The 23,120-nt window shown below is 37.9% G+C and overlaps 1 protein-coding gene and 1 pseudogene across 2 annotated transcripts in view; both read left to right on the top strand.

Moving 5' to 3' along the window:
• Aga (aspartylglucosaminidase) overlaps positions 1-23,120 on the top strand; it is a 58,323-nt gene that overhangs the window by 14,992 nt on the left and 20,211 nt on the right. The window contains exons 9-10 of one of the 2 annotated variants that reach the window (XR_010058288.1): positions 11,072-11,207; positions 15,306-15,392. Coding sequence is in view for 1 of the 2 variants with exons in the window: in XM_063275263.1 (XP_063131333.1) it covers positions 11,072-11,160 (89 nt within the window). In the remaining variant the exon portion in view is untranslated. Of the gene's footprint in view, positions 1-11,071; positions 13,689-15,305; positions 15,393-23,120 lie in introns of those variants that run through there. The other variant, XM_063275263.1, reaches the window with a different exon arrangement.
• Positions 10,066-11,060, top strand: LOC134482375 (cytochrome b-c1 complex subunit 6, mitochondrial-like; annotated as a pseudogene).

Raw genomic sequence — 23,120 nt, 5'->3', positions numbered from 1 at the left:
GTTCTTTTTGTTTTTTTGTTTTGGCTAATGTTCTTACTTGTTAGTGAGAACATACCATGCATGTCCTTTTGGGTCTGAGTTACCTCACTCAAGATGACATTTTCTAGTTCCATCAATTTGCCTGCAAAATTCAGGATGTCCTCATTCTTAATTGCTGAGGAGTATTCCACTGGGTAAATGAACTACATTTTCTGTATCCATTCTTCTGTCATGGGAAATCTGGTTGTTTCTAGCTTCTGGCTATCACAAATGAGGCCGCTATGAACACAGTGGAGCACATGCCCTTGTTGCATGGTGGGAATTTTTCTTTATTTACATTTCAAATGTTATCCTTTCCTGGTTTTCCCTCCAGAAACCCCCTGTCCCATTCCTCCACCCCCTGACTCCATGAGGGTGCTCCCCCATACACCTACCTACCCACCCCCTAACTCCCTCCCTTGCATTCTACTACACTGGAGGATCTAACCTTAGCAGAAGCAAGGGCCTCTCCTCCCATTGATGCCTGACAAGGCCCATTCTCTGCTGCATAGGCAGCTGAAGCCATAGGTCTGTCCATGTGTACCCTTTGGTTGGTGGTTTAGGGTGACATATATCTTAATTGGATTGCCATTCTGAAAGTAAGTCAATGCATTCATGTCATTTTGCTGGGGAAGTTTTGGTTAGGATTCCCAGGTTTTGTAGAAACTCTTAAGTGACTTGTTTTCTTGAGTATTAAATGTCACATATCATGCAGTAGGTTTTCAACTATTTTACACAATTAAAAGATGAGGTGACAAAATCACCAAAACTATAAACTGTGATGAATAAATGCTGTGTGATACATATTTTCTCATATAGCCAAGGGTCAGCCAGGTTTTGTAAAAGTCATATTTTAGTCCTGAGAAAATCACATCTACTTAAAGGATAAAAAATCCACATTCAGGATGGATATAATGGAAGTGGGAGCTATTATGTTCAACCTATTTGCCTCTGAGTTAAAGGGAAGGATGTTATTTATGGTTTCAATGCATGGATACCGCATTAAGAATTGGTCATTTGATTTAAACTTGTGACCTTTCTGAGTGGCACAGTAGATGTTTTTGTCCATTTGTTTTCTCTAATTAAAATCTTATTTCTATAATGTGAATGGTGACATATAATATTTTTTAAGAAAATCAGATCTTAGAACAAATCTAGGAGAACAAAATCCCTTCTAATTGCTTGTAATCCATCTCATTTCTTTCTGACTTGTGCAAAACCCTTGAGCACCATAAATGTCATAATACTTCTTTCCATTCCTAAATAAAACCAGTATTATTCATCTTTACTTGTTCTATTCATTGTAATTAAGGATGATTGAAAATAAAACCAAAGTTCTAGTAAAACAAATATCAGACAACCCAAGATAACTTAATTTCACTCAATGAGACTGAATCATTTTAGTACATTGTGGCCATATATACATTTATATATTGGCAAATGCTAAATTGGGGCTTATTTTCCCCTTTAGAGAGACAGGTTTCAGGTAATGCTGCATATTATACACATGAACAGGCTCACACACTGTCTTCAAGGAACTCCAAAACTTAATTGCTTGAATTCAAACCCTGTTCTGTATCAGTGATTAACTATATGAAGTTGACAATTAGCTTTATTTGAGTATGTCTCCGTTTTCTATACCATGGGAATAAAGATAATACAGCTAATATTAGTGTTCCTATATCCCAAATTCATTTATGGAGCTTGGCACTCAAGGGATATGATTAGTGCCCTTATAAAAGAGACTTAGACAAGATTCCCTCCCTTTATTCAGCAAAGCAAGGACATATAGAATGCACAATCTCTGAAGTATTGAAAACCTTCCTTAGACACAGAACAGATGGCCTAGCAGTCCAATTTTTAAAATACATGAGTAGACATTACAGAGGTGTGATGGAAGTGGGAAACTGGCTTGCTTTCAAATGCCATGTAAATTATGTAGAAAATCTGAAAGAATCAATACAACATCTCCCAGAACCACAACATAGCACAATGTCATCGCACAATGGTAGCATTCAAGGATGCTCTGTGCACATTTTCTTTCCTTTGACTCCATCCAGGCTGCTGGCCTATATTTATCACTCAGATACAAAGTGGGTCTTCTACCTTAGTTAATCTTTTAAGCACCATAGTTTTCACACTTCACCAAGCTGGTATCCAACCACACCTAAACTACTGCTGGCACCAAAAGTTTTCCATCTCACTGCAAAACTCATTTTCTTCTGAGTCCTCACAGTTCTCATAGCATCAAAAATTCAAGTCCAAAGTTTCCTCTGGAATTTAAGGCTAACTCTTGACTGAAATCCCCTATAAAATTCGTCACAGGGCTACTTAGATGTGTTCAGCTGATAAAACCCTACCAAGCCTGCTGGCCTGAATTCAGTCTCCAGAGCCTCCATCGTAGAAGTAAAGAACACAGTCCCACAAGTCCTCAGGAGTCCCCCACATAGTGCAGTACACATGAGCACTATCTCCAACACAAAATTAATTTATTTGCTTGAGCTAAATTAAATGTATTTCTTGCTTACAAACGAATGAAACTCGGACTATGGTATTTTATTTGGCTTTCACAATTACTATGGGGTAACCCCTAATCTACTTTTGTAACTGCTGACCTGGCTACTTCACTAGTGACACACCCCCAAGTACTTGCTGTTTCTCCTGGCTATGTGCTCAGTGTCCACCTCTCATGGTGGCTTCCTCCTCTCTCCCACACCATTTTCTCTCTAGTCCTTCCATTCTCTCCCCTCTCCTCTTTCCTCTCTCTCTCTCTCTCTCTCTCTCTCTCTCTCTCTCTCTCTCCTACCCCTACCAGATAACTCAGAACCTGTCCACCTCTTATCCTTCCATTAAATGGCTGTTCCAATGTCATTTAACCAATAGTTTTAAGTTACAGAACAGGTTTATACAACAAAAGCTTGTAAATTTGAGAATTCACTCATAGGCAACTAGACCTTCTTCAGGTACAGAGTTTAGCATTACAATATGTAGCAACACCAAACCTCAACAAATTGATTAATTAATTAAAGTACAGGCATATATTCCCAATCCAAGGAGGGGCACAGGAGAGTAGCCATGAAGGATCGGAGCAGAGCAGACTGAAACTCGGTAGGAAAGATCTTAAGGTCCTGTGACTCCATAGAAACTTCTAAGTAACTCTGATATCCTGCAAGCCTTAGAGGCCTTACTTCAGCACTATAGTCTTGCCTTTGTATCCCACGTGTTCACACACTGGGGCTGGCTTTGTTTACTGTACTGAGTCACCTTTACTGTAAGAACTACCCCCCTCCCTGATATTCCTGCAATTCCAATAAAACTTGTGGTTTAAATTGGACTGTGTCAGTGTCCATAGTTTGGCCTTTCTTCAGTTTCCTCTCTTGGGTGCATTGCTTTATATCTCCCTGAGAGAGTGTCACACAACACTCCACCAGAACAATCAGGACATTATTTTTCTATTCAGCTTCACTCAAAAACTCAGAGCTTTGGCAAATTGGAAAGTTCTTTGACAGCATGGTAACATGGATTCTCAAGAGTCCTCATTTCCATTGAAACTTTATGACCATAGCCTTTATGTCCACATCCCTTTCAGCATCCTGCTCTTCTGCATCCTGAAGAGAATCACCCATTTAGCTGCCCTTGTAGTGTTCTAGGCTTTCTCTTGCATGCTCTTCACACTCTTCTAAATGCTTCCTGCAAGACCTCCAAGACCTGAGAGCCACAGTTTTAATTACAACAGTGACCCCACTTCTGAAAAAGTCTCCAGTTTTCTGTATGAATTACTTCTTGTGTCACTGTAACCGAAATACCTGAGAAACAACTTAAGAGGAATTATTCATTGTGGTTTATAGTGTCAGAGGGTGATTCTGTCATGGAAAGGTCAGCATAGTGAAGAAGCTTACATTGTTGTAGACCAGAATCACACAGGGAATACAGGACTAAATCAGGGGCACACAACTCCCAAACAGACAAAACTTAACTCACTCCTCCAGCTGAGATTCAATTCCTACTCTCCTTTCTTACTACGAATAAAGGTCTCATTGCAGTCAGTAAGTTAGTTTCTCCTCATCCAGTTGTCTTTAGAAATGCTTTCACAAACATCTTCAAATGAGCTCTCCTAATTACCCAATTATTTACAAATCCAAACAACTTGGCAATCATAATTAACCATCACAATGTGAAATAAATAATAGAGGAAGGATTGACTTACTTGCCTCCCAATTTGAGGGGTTTTGTCCATCATAACAAGAGGGTATGGTGACAGAGATGAGCTCTCATGATGATGGCTAAGAAGATACAAGAAAATGCCTGCACCAGCTCACTTTCTCCATATTTTTCTATTTTCCTCCAGTCAGATCCCCTGTCTGTGGGATCAGACTGCCCACATCCAAAGTAGGTCTTACCCACTTAGTCAATCCTCTCATAAGGAAATGGGATTTGTTCTCATGTTGAGGGTTATAAGGCCAAAGCAAGCATGGACAATAAATAACAAAAGAGCCAAGAAATATTACGGATTATGAGAACATGAGCAAGATTTCTTAAGCAATGTGCTCTTGAGCATAAGTAAGGTGATTTTATTTGAGAAGACCAGACACATACAGGAATATATCTTAACATGTTTCAGAATATGCTCCATTAATGAGTTCATTCTTAACCATACTTAATTTGAGATAAAGCAAGAAGCAAAGATGGTGGATGCAATTTGGGGCATGCTGACTTCAAGCTCTTGTAACACGTGTTCACAAGGTTCAGTTGGTCAACAGGAAAAAACACTTTGGGGTATACTCTGCTTGTGCTGTGAAGTTGTAGATTAGGAACACAAGAGCCTACAACCATGAAGGTGTGTTGATTTAGGAGTGTGTTCCTGAAAGTTATGGCCACACTTACGCACAAACTCTCTGAAATGCTTTTGACCACAGACACATTCACAGATGTGCTTTGCCAATCTTTAAGGCACTTCCTGATCCACAGATGTAATTTGCCAATCTCTTAGGCACTTCCCAATCAAGTCAAGTTGCCAGTGAAAAATCACTACTAATCACAAATGCTCAGAATGGCATTCAGAACAATGATATAATTAGGCACAAATGTAACAGAAATACAAACAAGTTAAGTATGAGGAAAATTGCAAAACTCATGGAGGAGAAAAGTAGACATAAATAAGTGGTAGATTATCTGTGATCATAGGAAGTCCCAATTATGTCAACAGTATATCTTCTCTAAACTTAATCTGCAGATTCAAAACAATCCTATTCAAATTTCTAGAATACATATTAAGAAGTTAATTCTATAATTTTTACTGAAAAGTAAAGGACTTAAAACGAGTAAGTAAATGCTAAGAAAAACAAAGAAAACGGGACTTAAAGCCAGAGTAAGCAGCATAATGTAGCACTAGTGAAAATAGACAAGTGGGTCACTGAAACTGTTTACACGAATAGAAACAGATCTACTTAATAAAACAACCAATCATTGCCCCCTTATCAAATAATACTGATATATGTGTATATATATTTTTCCAGGAAACAAAACCAAGACAGAGAACTTCCAAGCATCACAAAATATCACAAAAGTCACTAAAAATTTATCACATGTTTAAATGTAAATTTAAAAACTATAAAGAACAGAACATGTAGAAAATCTAGAGGAATTTGGGCTTGGCAATTAATTTTGTATGTAAAACTGAGAGCAAGACCCATGAAATAATTGTCTATGAAAGATACTAGCAGGAAAGTAGAAATTTTGCATTTCTTATAATGAACTTTTTTTCAGTACACGAAAAAATCTTAAAGCAAAGAACAATAAAGTTTTTAAATTGGTTACTAATTAAAACCTACAGGTATGGTGGTTTGAATAGGGATGGCTTCCATATACTCATGGGTTTGAATGCTTGGATCAGAGGATGTTGTACTATTAGGAGATGCGACCTTTTGGAGTAGGTGTGACGTTGTTGGAGGAATATGTCACTGAGGAGGTGGGCTTTGAGGTTTCATATAAACTCAAGCTCTGTCCAGTGTGGTACACAATCTCCTTCTGCTGCCTGCCGAATTCCCAGCTCATCTTCAGCCCTAAGTCTGCCTGCGTGCTGTCATACACCCCATCAGGAGGATAACAAACTAAACCTTTGTAACTGTAAGCCAGTCCCAATTAAATGTGTTTCTTCATTTTTGTTTTGTTTTGTTTTGTTTTTTGATAAGAGTTGCCCTGGTCATGGTGTCTCTTCACAGGAATAAAACCCTAACAAAGACAGCAAGTGACAAGGTAGCCCATAGAAAGATGTTTCACATTACACAGCAGCAAGGGAATTTGAACTAAAGCAACAATGAGGCACTGCTATTCATCAAGAATATCAAATACTCCTGAGGTTGCAGAGCAAGAAAGAACTCATTCTTTGTTAGGAAGAATGCAAAACAACTTTGAGGGGCCTTCCTAAACTAAACACGGCTTTCCACTGTAAAACTAAACATGGTTACAACGTGACCTAGCAGCTGCATTCTTTCCCACACGTTTGACATATATACACGTTTCTTTTTAAACATGGATATTTTATGAATAATTTCCCAACTTGGAAAGAGCTAAGATATTCTTTATTGGATGAGTAGAGAAAGAAACTATGCTGCTTATGGCATGTAATGCTATTCAACTGTAAAAAAGACATAGGAATACATGAATCTTAAATAGATGTGACCAAGTAAAAGAAAACAATGAACAGATTGCATAGTGTGTGCATAGTGTATGATTTCAATTGTATGATAGCTTAAGAACAAAGATGGAGACAATTAGAAGATCAGTAGTTCCCAGAGGTAATGGAAGGGGGTAGGCTATCACAATACTGAAGAATTTTCCTGTAGAGACACTGATTCAATGGTAAGCATTGGCCATTTCTCATTATTCATTTGTCAAAACCTAAAGGACAAACACCAAGAGTGAATCCTAATATAAACTATGGGCTTTGGGTACAACAAGGTGCCTAAATTGTAGCAAATAGACCATTTTAATGTGAGATTATAGCCCATGTTCCATTGTGGTTGAGAAGGCTAAGATCAGAGCTAGATAGGTATATGGGAACTCCTTGTTTATTCTATCCAGTTTTGTTGTGATGAAAACTTTTCTTAAATACAACCTTTTGAAAAGACTGACTTAAAAAACCATATTTCTAACTTCTTTGAAAACAAGAAAGATCACTGCAACTACACTTCCTATGGTAGGGATTCTCGGGAGTTGTGTATAAACTGCCCTCTTGGGATACAGACAAGCTACATTTATCAGCACCCTGTCAAGTCTGCTTTATACCTTTCCATTCTGTGTCTGGCCCTGGTTACTTGAGTTTGTGATGCCCTGCTGTGCTGGAACTGTAATGGTTTCATTTCCTTACTCATTTGTGCATTTGACGTTCAGATTGAATACTTGAATTACAATATACAGAGCAGTGATTGGAAGTTAGAATGCAGGGCTCATAGTGGATGAAAGTGGAGATTCCAAATGGAAGATAGAGATGCTAAGTTTATTGAAAAGAAGACCCAGAGTCTCAAGCTACAATTGTATGTCTTTGAAGTCCCGAAACTCACATACCAGTGTCACCCAGAAAGTGACCCTACCCGACCTGGATCAGAACCTGCATTTTCCCAAGTTCCCCAGATAACTCCTAAGTACTCAAGAACTTGAGTAGCACTGACCTAGGTGATTCCAATTTCTTTTCCTGGTAAGTCAGCTTGTGAATTCGAAAGAACACAGTACTGGAATTTTATGAACATAATCTGGAATATGTTTTCTGTTACTATGCTGTTTAGGAATCATTGGAAAAATTACATTTCCCTGGTTTTCATATCTGTCATATTAGGAATCTTAATACATGCTTTATAAAATATACAGTACTTATAAATAATAAATCACCCCATACAGTGTCTGAACTACAGTATGACTGAAAAGATGTTGTTGCTATTCTTTACTTGCTCTCTTCTATGAGAACAATGGTCTATAATTTCATGGATTTCAAACCCTGCTACAGATTTACTTCCTATTTCTGGTGCCCCTCACTTAAGAAAAAAATTCACAAAGTACTAAATCTTAACAAAAGTAATTTTAGATTTTTAAATTAATATTTATTGAGTAGCAATACATAGAACTAATCCAGAATTTACTTATTTATTTATGTATGTATTGCATGTAAGGACATGTGTACACATGAGTGCATGAGTGCATGTATGTGTGTGTGTGTGTGTGTGTGTGTGTGTGTGTGTGTGTGTGTGTGTGTGTAAGTCCTAGAACCATTGTGGGAGTTGATTCTTCCACACTATGAGTTCCAAGGAAGGAACTGAGGTTCCCAGGCAGGGCAACAAGTAGAATACCATCTTACTGGATGTTGTTGTTTGAGAGAAAATGACCCTCACGGACATATAGGGAGTGGCACTATTAGGGGATATGGGTTTGTTGCAGGACATATGTCACTAAGTGATGGGCTTTGAGTTCTCCCAAGCTCAAGCCAATTCACTTTCTGCTGCCTGTAGAACTCTCAGTTCCTTCTCCAGCACCATGTCTGGAGATGTGTGCATCGCCATGTTTCCCACCATGATGATAACAGCCTAAACCTCGAAACTGTAAGCCAGTCCCAATGAAATGTTTTCCTTTATAGGAGTTGCCTTGGTCATGGTGTCTCTTCATGGCAAAAAAAAAAACAAAACCCAACTAAGACACTGGCCCACATATCTCTCTCCCTCCCCCCTTCTCTCTTTCTCTCTCTCTCTCTCTCTCTCTCTCTCTCTCTCTCTCTCTCTCTCTCTCTGTGTGTGTGTGTATGTGTGTGTGTGTGTGTGTATGTGTGTGTATTGTTTTGTTTGTTTAATTATCAAAATGATTCTATTGGTTGAAGGCAAGATTTGATTTGAGCGTCTTTGGAGTGACAGGGCAATTATTGACTCAATTACCTACTAAGTATTGCAAAGTAACCCTAAAGCATTCTTGTGGGAGAAAAGAATCTCTGACAATATCTTTTTAAATGTTGCCCCATTGTATTTTGAGATGATGTGCTCTTCTCTGATGGAATGTTATTATTCCAACATGGCTCACCTATCATTACATTTTTCATTTTGAATTCACTAGACTGTGACTTTTTTTCAAATCTTTTATGAGCAAGGTCCCTCATGGGCCCTCCTTAATTGGTTCAGGATTATCAGCAGAGAACACTGTCAAAACTCTAGACAGTGTTTCCTATAAAAACTTACAATGCAAAACGTTTCCAAGGATAAGGTGTCCAAATGCTGATAAAAACAACCCCTTTTCTCAGCCAGTAATCACTATCTGAACTTGAATGGTCAAAGCAAGGTGGAGTTTCCATGAGAAGCCATGTTTTAGAAGAAATTTATTTTACAAAACTTAAGTTAGTTGTGTTAGGATGATGAAACAGCTTGAAAGAAAAAGGAGCTTGACAATCTCTGCTAATAGAATACTCTTGTAGCCATTCTTCCAAAACAGAGAATATCAGAAGGGATCAACCCATGAGACACCTGAGGGTTTTTTTCTGTCATCCTGCAAGTCTAAACAATTTTATCTTTTAATATGAAAGAATAAACATTCACACAGTTGTCGCACGGACCCTTGTCCCAAGATCATTGTTGAAATCAGAAAATTCATGCTCTGAGTTTGCTTTGTCCTCATTTAAAATTTCCTTTTGCCTTCTTCCTTCTGTTTTTATCCTATACTCATGAATAAATTTTCAGTCCTTTCTCAATATTGATAGCACAACATGAATATTTCTTTAGACTTTATCATATACATCCTCAGGTAGACACACTGGCCAACATCACTGTTTCTCCATTGTTATTAGAAGACATTTTAAAACTTTCATGAAGCTTAGAATTGGTGCTATTGGCAATGTTCATTTCCTTGGGTCTAAAACTTACACTTTACTGATCTTATATTTAGCCATTCTCGGGCTTATAAAAATCATGTTGAAGCAACACTAAATTTCCAAATCAATGGAGCACTCAAAAGTGAAGCTTCAGCAATATTCTAAGCAATATTACAATGAGGCCAGAGAAGGCAAGGTGATTCCAATATTACTATGAGTTGAATATTACTAAGATCTATTCTTGGTTGCTCTTGGTGTTGAATTCCAAACAAGCTCCCACCCTGGGACTAAAGGACAAATATAGGATGCTCACTGGAGCTGGAGACCCCAAAAAGGAAGAAGAAGAGGAAGAATTAGTGGACCTCCTAACAACAGTGAAAGAGCACTGTGAGCAGTTGGAGAAGTGTGTAAAGGCCCGGGAACAACTAGTGTTGTGTGAAAGCATGTGTCTTCCAGGTCACAGACAGAAGAGAATTGTACAGAGGAGCTCTTTGACCTCGTGCATGCACGGGACCACTGTGTGGCCCACAAACTCCTCAAAAGCTTGAAGTAAATGTGCCTCAGCCTTGTCACTGGGAGTCAGAATTTCGTTGATTTTGGCAAGTAGCTTCTCTTCTGTGTAATTAGCAGTCTTCCATCTTAATAAACTGATGTGCAAAAATAATAATAATAAAATAAAAAAAATCTATTCTCTCCCAAAATGTTCGCACTAGGTATTATAAACCTCTCACAGTAGGCAACTTTTTTAAAAACCATCTTTGTTTTTGACTTAGCCTTCTTTTTCCTTCCCCATTTCAGTAGATGCTACAGGCCTTTGGTGTTTAGGCTATATGTAAAACTTTGCCAGACTTAAGAATTGTTTTTAGATTGACATATTTGATCACGAGAACCAAATGAATCAGGTTACCTCTAAATGATACATCAGGCCATCATATTTTGGATCTTGAACATATTTAAAGTATTTTATCTCTGTTTTCTTAGGCCATTTTCAGTTATTTGTTCATTGAGATACTGTAATTCCAGTGCATATGTGTGAATGTAAATTCCCCCAAACCTACTTGCATTCAGACAAGTCCTGGGTAGTCATTAATATGGGGGATTAGTTTGCCACTGCTTCATGAGACAGTTTCACAGGGTGCTAAGACGAAAGCCATCTGGTCCCTTCCTCATCCTTTGAGAATTTCTTTTCTTTTCTTTTTTTTTTTTTTTTAGGAACACTGCTTCAATGGTCCAGGAGAGTTGAAAGACCTTTCATGGGGGACAATTTTCACACATCTCTCTTACCTGGAGGTTTTTCATAAGCCAGCTCAGGACCTCTCTGCTTGGTATGCAATACTGAAATAACTGGGTAAGTCTCACAAATTGAATTGAACTGACCATGGATTTGAAGCTACTGCCTTTCCCACTGACTTAAAGCCAAATAGAGTTGCCTCCCTGTGCCAAGCTTTGATCACTAGTATGATATGTTCCTCTTCCTGACTTAATGCATCCAGTCTCCAACACTGGTTTTATTTAATGTTCTTGTTCACTTCACTGGAAATGCTTTAGCTCTGGCACCTGCTGGCTGTGAAAGTGATTAGGATTTCCGGGGACCAGAGCATTTCATTTGTAGTAAGCCACACCACGGCCCATAAATTAATACAGGATTATGCTTCAGCATTCGCTCTGCAGGCTTGTTTTGAACTGAAAAGAAAAGGCAATTGAAGGATGAAGAAGAAAGAAGGGAATGACGAGATGAAAAGTGAACACTTTTACAGAACCTGACAGTGTGTATTAGCATAAACATTTGCTCAGGAAGTAACTGAGAAACTTCCACCACTGAACTATTATCCTTGGTTAGCGCTGAGGAGCGTCACTCTCTCCTCTCAAAACCAGACTCACCTTACATGTGAAAAATACCTTACCCTTTGTCAAAATTTATACAGGTAACCTTAAGTGGCTCTGAAAGCCAGTTCAGCAATTGGAGTCACAACCTCATCTGACTTCAGCTCTGTAGTCATTCTCACTAAGGTGTCAGCAACATGGATAAAGGTGTCTTAGAGCCTCCGGCTAAGTGCACCCAAAGCCAAATGCTAGCAAGTGACCTAGGTCAAAGTCAAGAAGAATGGGAGACTCACACTGATATACTCTGCCTTAATTAGTACACTTCCAAATAAAGTAAATCCAAATATTATAGCTAGCATACATTGAACCATGGGTCAATCTAGCACCCTGCCCCTGATTTTATAAAGGCTTCAAGTTAGGAATACATCCTTCAAAATAAAATGCTTGATAATATAAAAAGAAAAAAGAGCAATATTTATTTCACAAGAGAATTATCAGAAATCCATAGTTTAGTATCAATTGATCAACTGGCTTAGAACATCAACTGCTTGCTTTATGTATATGCGGATGGCTGCTTTAGTTTGACAAAGGCAGAATGAAGTAGCTGCAATAAAGACCCGCTACATTTGTGTATAAGTTTTCCAGAAATTGTCAGCTTCTGTTTTAAGACACAGTTTTAGGTTATTATACAAGAGACACATAGCAATAAATAAAGTCGAAAGACAATTCTAACTTAGCAAATGGAATATGTAAGAGCACATTCAGTATGGTAGTGGATTCTTATGGTGAAGATTCTAGATGAAGCTAGCAACTGAAGAAATTTATCTCTGAACTTCGTGATTTTTTTCTCTAGTTTAATGCATTCAATAGCAAAATGTTATTTCAGATGATGAACCTCTACTATAGCCCCTGCACTGTATCAGGTAACTTTGCTAAATCAAGACAATTAAAGATGCTATGACTTTTTTAGTTGGTAGTCAATGGGGGAAGATAGACCATGTATTAGTTTGGGTTGCATTGCTGTGAAGAGACACCATGACCATTTTAGTCCATTATCTCCATGATGGGAAGCTTGGCAGAGTGAAGGTAGATATGGTGCTGGAGATGGAGCTGAGAGTTCTACATCTTGACCTGTGAACAGCAGAAAGGAGCTGTGTACCACACTGAGCATAGGAGACCTCATAGCCCATACCATAGTGACACATTTTCTTCAAAAATGCCATACCTCCTAATAGTGCCACTGTGTATGGGGCCAAGCATTCATACACGAGTCTGTGAAGGCCATACTTATTTAAGCTACCACAGACAATAATGAAACAATCCCCGAACACAATCTGTGGTAGGCATATACTTTGCATGGTAAAAATTCAGTTGTTAATGACAAAATGGACATATAACTAAGTAAATGGTTCAGTGGCAAGATGTGACAAGCTGTGAATTAAGCAACAATTCATGCCTTGTCTCTTTTCCATAAGCTTGGTAGTAGGATGTCACCTTGAAAGTTGGCAGGCCTCAGCCTATGAAATGAGAAATTTTACATATCCATATAGAAGTCTCTGTCTAGAATTTCCCTCTGATTAAATAACATTTTAGTACAAAAGTAGAAAGTAAAAGGGGAAATTTAACATTCTTTTTATTTACTTTTATGTTTATTTATCAACATTTATGAATCAACTTTAATTCTATTCTCCCCCTTCATTAGCTTGTATACAGAGTTGCATAATGTAATTAAGCCAAAATTAAGGGCCATTCCTACTGCCTAGCAGCAGGGCATTAGTCACTTTTACCGTATTACTGGAGATCTTCCACCTAATACCTTTCAGGAAGAAATTTCTCTATAAAAGAAAAAAGCCTCCAATCCAGTAGTTATGTAGTAATTTTTCCTCCCATGAAAGATGATTGTGCTTCTTTTGGACTAGTATGACAATATACTAGGTAATTGTGTTAATTTAATATAAAATGTTTGCTGCAGAGAGAATAAAAGATAGTTTATTCTAAAATAAATTAAGATGACAGTGGCAGAAGAATGTGGATTTGACTTATTCTGGATATGACAGGTTCTACTCTGGAAGAGGTTACATGAATTTTCATAGTCACTGGGAAAAAAAGAAACTCATAAATAATGCATTGGGGAAGCACACGGATAGGGACAATTGAGTGACATGGTGGGGAATGGTCAGAATAATAGGGAAGTCTTGGTAGGGTTTAAATGATGACATAGCCTCTTGACTTTGGGCTTTGTGATACCACGGGTTCGGCTACACAGTACGTTACAGTTCACTGACAAAATAGTCACAAAGATAGTGTGATACTAGTTGGTAGGAAATGACTACTAAGGAGACTAACAAAAGCCCAGGTAATTTTAATTATCAGCCTACAACAGTCCACATTTCTATAATAAAGAAGTTCTAGTCATTCAGTAAGACGTGGCTTTCTCAGAGCACTTCAGTCCATGCTTCAGTATTCCTTAGACAGATACAACCTAATAAGACAGCGATGGACAAAGAGATGAAGGGTCAGGGGAGATAAAGTCAACAAGAAAAGGGAAGGGAGAATGTAAGGGAGATGAGAAGGAGAAAGGGAGGGCAAGGGAGGCTTGCCTCTGTGGGAATTATCCTTTGTAAGTTAAGATGTTTTCCAAAGACTACTTACTGATATTTCATAGGCAGAACCAAGGCACTTATCACATTAGATTTCCTTTTTTTCCTCTTCCAACTAGGATAATCGGCCCATAGTCAGCATGGCTGTTTTCCTAATATGATAGAGTCACTGACTTAAAGTACAAGTAAAATGAGGTTATTATTAACATCATTGTGAACCAGGATAATCTGCCCAGAGTCAGCATAGCTGTTTTCCTAATATGATAGAGTCACTGATTTAAAGTACAAGTAAAATGAGGTTATTATTAACATCATTATGATTGGGTTGAGTTACCTGGGTCCATTTGCTTTCTGATTAGCTTTGTGAGTAAGTAATCCTCTCTTTTCCAATTGTTACATGGAAATCTGTCTTTACTCGCACCAAGAATGACTTTCCTAAAACTGCTTGAAAAATGCTAGTTTTTTTTTTACTTTATCTCTTCTGTATTCTCTTTGCTTATATTTTGAGGACAATCAGCTTCTGATATTTTAATGGAAATCTGAGAACTTCCATTCCAGTTAGCTCTGAGAGAACTTTACGCTGCTGAATAACAGATATGGCAGGTTCTTACAGCTTTGTGAATAGATTCGCCACGTTCTTGTTTGGGTTGCTGACTCAGGAAATTGACATTCTACTGTTGTGCTTTTAAAAGTATTTGCTGTGACTTCATTTTTCTCCCCTCTGACAGTTGAAGCAGAAAGGTGGATTAACTTTCCTGATTCCAATTATCTTTCCTGTAGTCTATTGCTGATATGCTCCTGTGTCAGGTAAGTTATGTGAAGAAGAAGAAAATGTCATCTGGCAAATGTGACAGTGTTTGAGGGAAGGTGTGAAAGGTATTTCTTGTCACTGGTAATTCTCCAAGAACTTTTCTAAAAAGACAAGTAGAATTCTTTTGAAATATTTTAACTGGATAGGTCTTATTTTTTTCCTGCCAAATTTACTGAAAGATTACCATGCAAATGCCAACTTTTGTTTTTAGAAAAGATGTCAATTGATGAAGAAGGGTGTTTGACTGGACTTCGTTCTGTGTTTGAGAGTTTTTCTGGAAGGTGTTCTGCGTAGCTTGGTAAGTCTTTTTTGTGTATTTCTGGTTTCAGTTTTTCAGACAGTAACTCTTGTCTTGTGAATCTAAGGTCTTCATAGCTGTAGGAGAAAGGGTAGTAAAGCAATGCTAAGATAATGTCTGGTAAATATTGGATCTTGTATTCCAGGTATTCAAATGTCTTTAGTGTACCCAGCTACTGCCTTTTAATTAAACACAACTACCTGAGATTCCTGGCTAACTTACAAAGTTAAGTTTTGTTTTCTTAAATTTTATTTTTGTTTAATAATCATTCACGATTTTTGTGTGTCCAACTCTGAATCTTCTATATAGGTTTTATTAACATATTAAGCAAGTTAAGATACTTAAAATGATATTCTTCTTTAAGGTACTGTTTGAAATTTTCATAAATGCATTAGGTAATGATAGTTATCCTTGTTTTTGAGGAATGGCACATCCCTCGAACTTTGAGAATTGGCCAAGGAACTACTTAAACAGGTGGAATTAGAAAGATTTGAAGATTCTATATAAACAGATAGAAAGTGGCAGCTAGAAGTTAGGGTTGAGTTCTCTGTCTTGAAAATTACATCACCATGTCTTTGTAGGGTGTTGCAGTATAATGGGAAAATAAAACTACTTCAAAAGTTCTGTTGCTGGAGGTTGTGCCCTCTTAATTTTGCCACAAGGGAAACAAAAGTCATTATCTCAGAAGTCTCACAGGGATCACAACTATACCAGGAAGACGGAAGACTACTTGTTAACAAATGCAGTCAAAAATAAAAATTTTAAGCAGTATGCTAGTTATTTTTTATCCCTTTACTTGGCAGAAGAAGTCTTGTAAATTTAAATAATGCTTGATGCTAAGTATCCTTGTGCTGATGACCATCATTTCAGTGTAAATGCCACATTCTCAGTAAGAGTTCCTGCCTTGCCTTCCTCTTGGTATTTATTTGGTCTATAACAATTAAATAGAGATGAATCAGCTCCTTTGGTTCTCAATTTCCTCCAACTTAGTAATTGAGCATTGCCAGAATAAGAAAGCAACTCTAATCATTCTCAAGATGTCTTCCCATTCGCCACCCAATCTCCTCAGCCTAATGAGCAATCAACAAAACATTTAGTGGCCATACTGAGGCTACATAGTAATTTTATTGCTCTAGGCTTAGTGAAAAGAGAAAAAAGGAGACCATGTCAAATGATTGGAAACAGGAAAAGAGAAAAAGACAGCCAGACTTCCTTTAATTTTAGAAAAAGAAATGAGAGGACATAATATGGATTAAAAGAAAAAAGAAAGAACACTTGCAGAAAAATTAAGAGTTGCAACAAAAAGGGTTTCTATGGGTGTCATAGGCATTGCCGAGAAATACACACTTCTATGTCCTTCACACCTTGGCATACTTAAATAACCAAGTTTGATTTGCAAGATCAATTAAGAGAACATTAGATGTTCAACATCTTTAGTCATAAGGGAAATGCAAATCAAAACAACCATGAGATTTCACCTCACACCAGTGAATGACTAAGATCAAAAAAATCAGGGGACAGCAAATGCTGGCGAGGATGTGGAGAAAGAGGAACACTCCTCCATTGTTGGTGGGATTGCAGACTGGTACAACCATTCTGGAAATCAGTCTGTAGGTTCCTCAGAAAATTGGACATTGAACTGCCTGAGGATCCAGCTATACCTCTCTTGGGCATATACCCACAAGATGCCCCAACATATAAAAAAGACACGTGCTCCACTATGTTCATCGCAGGCTTATTTATAATAGCCAGAAGCTGGAAAGAACCCAGATGCCCTTCAACAGAGGAATGGATTCAGAAAATGTGGTACATCTACACAATGGAATATTACTCAGCTATCAAAAACAATGACTTTATGAAATTCGTAGGCAAATTGTTGGAACTGGAAAATATCATCCTGAGTGAGGTAACCCAATCACAGAGAAACACACATGATATGCCCTCATTGATAAGTGGCTATTAGCCCAAATGCTTGAATTACCCTAGATGCCTAGAACAAATGAAACTCAAAACGGATGATCAAAATGTGAATGCTTCACTCCTTCTTTAAAAGGGGAACAAGAATACCCTTGGCAGGGAAGAGAGAGGCAAAGATTAAAACAGAGACTGAAGGAACACCCATTCAGAGCCTGCCCCACATGTGGCCCATGCATATACAGCCATCCAATTAGACAAGACGGATGAAGCAAAGAAGTGCAGGCAGACAGGAACCACATGTAGATCTCTCCTGAGAGACACAGCAAGAATACAACAAATACAGAGGCGAATGCCAGCAGCAAACCACTGAACTGAGAACAGGACCCCAGTTGAAGGAATCAGAGAAAGAACTGGAAGAGCTTGAAGGGGCTTGAGACCCCATATGAACAACAATGCCAAGCAACCAGAGCTTCCAGGGACTAAGCCACTACCTAAAGACTAAACATGGACTGACCCTGGACTCTGACCCCATAGGTAGCAATGAATATCCTAGTAAGAGCACCAGTGTAAGGGGAAGCCCTGGGTCCTGCTAAGACTGAACATGATTGTTGGGGGTAGGGCGGCAATCGGGGGAGGATGGGGAGGGGAACACCCATACACAAGGGGAGGGGGAGGGATTAGGGGGATGTTGGCCTGTAAACCGGGAAAGGGAATAACACTCGAAATGTAAAGAAGAAATACTCAAGTAAAAAAATAAAATAAAATAAATTTTAAAAAAAGAGAACATTAGAGAAGCAGAGATACAAAAAGTTATCTCCTGGGAGATGAATGACACCTCAAACTTTTAAATGCAGGGTTCCTTCCCAGAGTCAAGTCCTGTACTGATAGTACTTGGCATTTCCTCAGTTTTCTTGCCAAAAATCCAAGTGTGACCTGAGCCAGATTAGAAATAGACAAGGGAGGAAGGCAAATGGAAGTACAGTCTCTTTGGAAATATTTTTTTAAAATGCATATTGTGGAGCAGCAGATACAGTGACCCATGCATTGAATCTCCACAGAAATTTTGATGCGAATTGTGTGGTGGTTCACAAGGACAGACTATAGGCTGCAGACGTGACTCAGCAGTTAATAGTACTTGCAATACAATCCTGGGGAAAGGTTTGGGTACCAGCACCTATATCATGAGGCACACAAGCACCTAGAACTCCTGCTCCAAAGAATCTGATGCTGTCTCTGGCCTCAACAGGTACATCCACACAAATGTGCATATGTGCTCACACAAACACATGAACACATGTTTTTAAATAGAAAAAAGATATCGAAATAGGCAAATAAATCTCAAACAATATTTGATCTAAGTAATTTAACACTCCATGTGACTCAACTTTTATAGAACCCAATGCAATCATCAAATAGAAGAACCCAATGCAATCATCAAATAGAAGAACCCAATGCAATCATCAAATAGAAGTTGTTGACTTTCTGAAATTGTCCTTGTAAAGTTTATATTTTCTTAGTAAAAGTGAGACTCATAGAGCTGGAAAGATGGCTCGGTGGTTTGGAGAGACATACGTCACTTATGGAGGTTCTAGTTTCTAATTCCAGTATCAAATGGTGATTCAGAACTATCTGTAACTCCAGTTCCACATCCAATATCCTTTTGTGGCCTCTATGGCACTAAGCACACATAATATAACATACAGGCAAAACACTTAAACATATACATTGAAAAACAAAAATTTTAAAAAGTGAAATATTCTTCATTATTTCTTGTATATTTATTAATACAAAAGATGATATATATAGATGATGTGTACCAGACCAATATATCCATTAGTTTTTTTATTCTTGTTTTTATTGGTTTCTTTTTTGAGACAGGGTTTCTCTGTGTAGCTGGGGCTGTCCTCACTCTGTAGAACATGCTGGTCTTGAATTTGAAAATAGTTTTTAAGATTTCTTGTTGCCTTGTTTCTGGGCTTTATCAAAATACAAATTATATAAAGTACATTTGGCACAAATATACAAGTTCTGCACTCATATACTATGCAATCTACTAAAAAAAATGGAAAGTAGGGATTGGGAGATAGGTCAGTTTGCTGTGCATGAGGAACTGTTTATTACAATGGGAATATGAGCTAGAGGTAACGTGAGGACCATGAGATTTCAGGGTATCTGATCTTGGTCCTATGCAATCTGTGGCTCCAGAAAAGGGTAAATAGCTTTCTGATCAGAGAGGGACAACTTCCTTTCTTGAGTAGCTTTTCAGATGACTGAATCATATTCAAGGGGCTCTCAATCTTCCTCCTCACTCAGAAAAAGCAATCCAGGTAAATGTGCATATAGTTCCTCAGAAATCCATTCTGAAGCATGTACTTTTATGTCTCAAAAAGAAGCCTTAGTAAATATCAATGATTTAAAAGCACACTTCAATGCCACATCAAGGACCATACTTTCTAGCAACAGCTCATTTACAACCTGAAGAAAACTGTCTGAAATAAAATGTACGAGGGTAGCTTTTAAGATACCTTAGCAGTTGAAACTTGATAGGATTGATGTTAAAATGTTCTGGCATTAGTGATATTTACCACAGTAGCCCAACATGAAAGCACCAGGGTCAATTCCTGATCTCCTTTCACTGTGTTCCTCTCCAAACATATAAATATGATTGACTGTGTGGAAGCTGCTCCTAGTAGTCTCATCATAAATCCAGAGTGATGAATGTCTTGTACACAGTGCTGAGCATCCACAATTGCCTCTAATACTATTGAAGGAAATTTTTATTATGAATACATATCACCTGTAAAACTCACAATACATCATGTGGAGTAATATCACAATAAGAATGAGAAAAAAACTGAACCTCTAAATAGGCACATGCTTTTATGTACTTTGACAAGAATTTTTATTTTCTTTCTAATCGATCCATCAATGTAACAATAAATATTATTATGGAAAATGAAAAATACCTGAAGCATTTACTTGAAAACTTGATTTTTTTTAAAAATAAAGCAATGTATGACCTTTGTTATTATGCTATAGTCATTAGATATTAGTGCTAAAATAGTTATTTAGATCTGGAACAATGACAATCTCCACCTGGGCTGATTTGAAATGAACTCCTTATGTATATTCTCCTTTTAACTTTATAACAATTTCAGGTAATAAATATTTATACTTGGGAAGAGAATTCATGATGTTAGAATTGTGCTCTAGTTAGCTCAAATGTTATGAATGATTAAAGTCACAGAACTTTGATTATTTGGGAATCATACGTTAGCCTTATCAGTATTCATCTAAAGAAAATTTGGGTCACTGTTCTCATTAAAAGTACTGTATGAAAATGAACCCTAAACTTAAAAGATCTCAACCTTGGGGTTGGGGATTTAGCTCAGTGGTAGAGCGCTTGCCTAACAAGCGCAAGGCCCTGGGTTCGGTCCCCAGCTCCAAAAAAAAAAAAGATCTCAGCCTTATTTGCTTTATGACTTCCTCAATCAAGAGTATTGGGTGGCCATGGCTAGGTCTCCCTGAGGTCTGTTATGCCATTGGATCCAGATATTGAAAGAGCTTGTGCTGGTTTGAAGGGTCAGCTGGGCTGGTGTCTCAGAGCTCAGCTAAGCTCCACTCTGTAGCTCCCTTATTGTTGTAGACAATTAATCTCTACACAAATCTACCTGGAGACTGCGGTACACTTTCCTTGTTACCTGTCCCAGTGTTTTGGGTTCCTAAATTAAAGACACACACACACACACACAGAGAGAGAGAGAGAGAGAGAGAGAGAGAGAGAGAGAGGGAAAGAGAGAGAGAGACAGAGACAGAGAGACAGAGAGAGAGAGACAGACAGATACACACACACACACACACACACACACATACACACACACACACAGCCTTATATTTTAACATGGCTTGAACAGCTCAATGGTCTAGTCACTTCCAAACCTCCAGGCAGTGATAAACCCAACTCATCATTTACTAAAACCTATAGTCCATGGTCCCCGACTCTTACATGACTGTTCTGCTTTCTCTTCTGCACCTCTCAGGCCTAGTCCAGATTTCATTCCTTTCCCGGCTCTATCTTCTTGCTCCTCCCTCAATTCCTTGCCCCGGAATCTTAAACTCCCACTTCTGCCTTCCTGCTCTGCCATTGGCCACTGGTAATGGCTTTATTTACGAATCAAAACCAACTGGAGCCAGGGACCCTCAGCACCTTACTATGGATTTTTGTGCACTTTTGGGGACACAATTAACATAATACAAGCATTAGACCAAATCTACAACATCCCCCTCTTTATCCATTCAAAGGGCCTTTTTTTATCCGATATACAATGAACATAGTTATAACAGTTATGTGAACTATAAGGTATGATATACACTAATAAAATCCAGCCCATCAATTTTGTCAATTTATGTATATTACTCTAACATCTATCCTAACTTAAAGAGTTTATAATTCTATAACTGAATTCTATTTTGATTTTAACTTGTATTAACATCTGAAAAAATTCTTTCACATCTAGATCATCTTTCTTAATACTAAACAGCTTAAGTTTGATTATGTGACTATAACTAGTCTTCATCCCCATCAGAGATTCAAGAATTAATTAAATATTACCTGAATATTTAGGAAGCACAAAAATATAGCTTCTAAAACTTGTAAATGTAAAATGTTACATTTTGTGGATTTTTTAGCTATTTAAATAAAATCTAGCTTGCCTCAAAGAGAGTGTCTCAGGATGGCACACACTGGTATAGTCTAGTTTGTAGAAATTGTTTCTCTTTATATTCAGATAAATCACCCCCAAGCTCATTGTGATGTTGCAATTGTCAAATAAGTGTACCTCTTCATTTTTAAGCACACTGCACACCAAGGACACTTGTCCTTTTTTGTTTCATTTCAACCTAAAATACCATGTATTGATATTGAACCCAAGTTGAGTTTTTGTAATGAAAGTCAAAAGAACACTAAACCATTTGATTCCGCTAGAGGCAATAAATATTTCGTGACTCCATCAGGTAATCTGGAGATAAGAAGTACAATTAATTTTCTTCTCTTTTCAAATAAAACAATTTTCGTTAAAGAAATGGCATCCTAGTATCAGCCTTGTTCACAAGACACAACAACAGAGGAAAAGCATGATTCTAAACAGAGGTGAAGATATGATCCCTTTGTTTGCTGAAGAGAATCACCCTGATACTTTCTGTAAGGGGAATATGCTTCCTGTGTAAATCACAAAAATAATAGGATAATTATGTGAGAAACCTATCAACTTTGTCTTTCTGGCATCTCAATAACTCTCAAAGTGAGTAGCGAAAGCATGATGCAACAGAATTTAAAACGTTTCCTCTCCGAAAAAGTATTACAGAGTGAATTACAGTATTAGTTGTCCTACATGTCCTATGTTCTGCAAGCCAAGTGGCATGCATATATGGTATGGTATTTTATGTATCAACCATCTCATTATTCTATTTCCTTAATTGTGTGTGTGTGTGTGTGTGTGTGTGTGTGTGTGTGTGTGTGTGTGTATCTTTCTGTCTGACTGTCTTTCTGTCTGTCTCTGTGTGGCTATATGTACTAGAGTTCAGGGGCCCACAGAGACAAGAGGTCATTGGATCTCTTGGAGCTAGAGTTACAGGTTGTTGTGGGCTGCCTGACATAAGTGCAGGTAACCAAATTTAGGTCTTCTGGAAGGCAATACATGCCCTTAGCCAGTGCATAATCTCTCTGGTCCCTCAATTTTCTCTTAAATTCATTTGGGCTACTAAGACACAATGAGCAAGGAAGAATAAATGCAATTAAATTTAAGGTCTACA

Source organism: Rattus norvegicus, chromosome 16 (genome assembly GCF_036323735.1).
Source record: "Rattus norvegicus strain BN/NHsdMcwi chromosome 16, GRCr8, whole genome shotgun sequence".
Taxonomy (NCBI): domain Eukaryota; kingdom Metazoa; phylum Chordata; class Mammalia; order Rodentia; family Muridae; genus Rattus; species Rattus norvegicus.
This window is presented reverse-complemented; position numbering and strand designations above follow the sequence as displayed.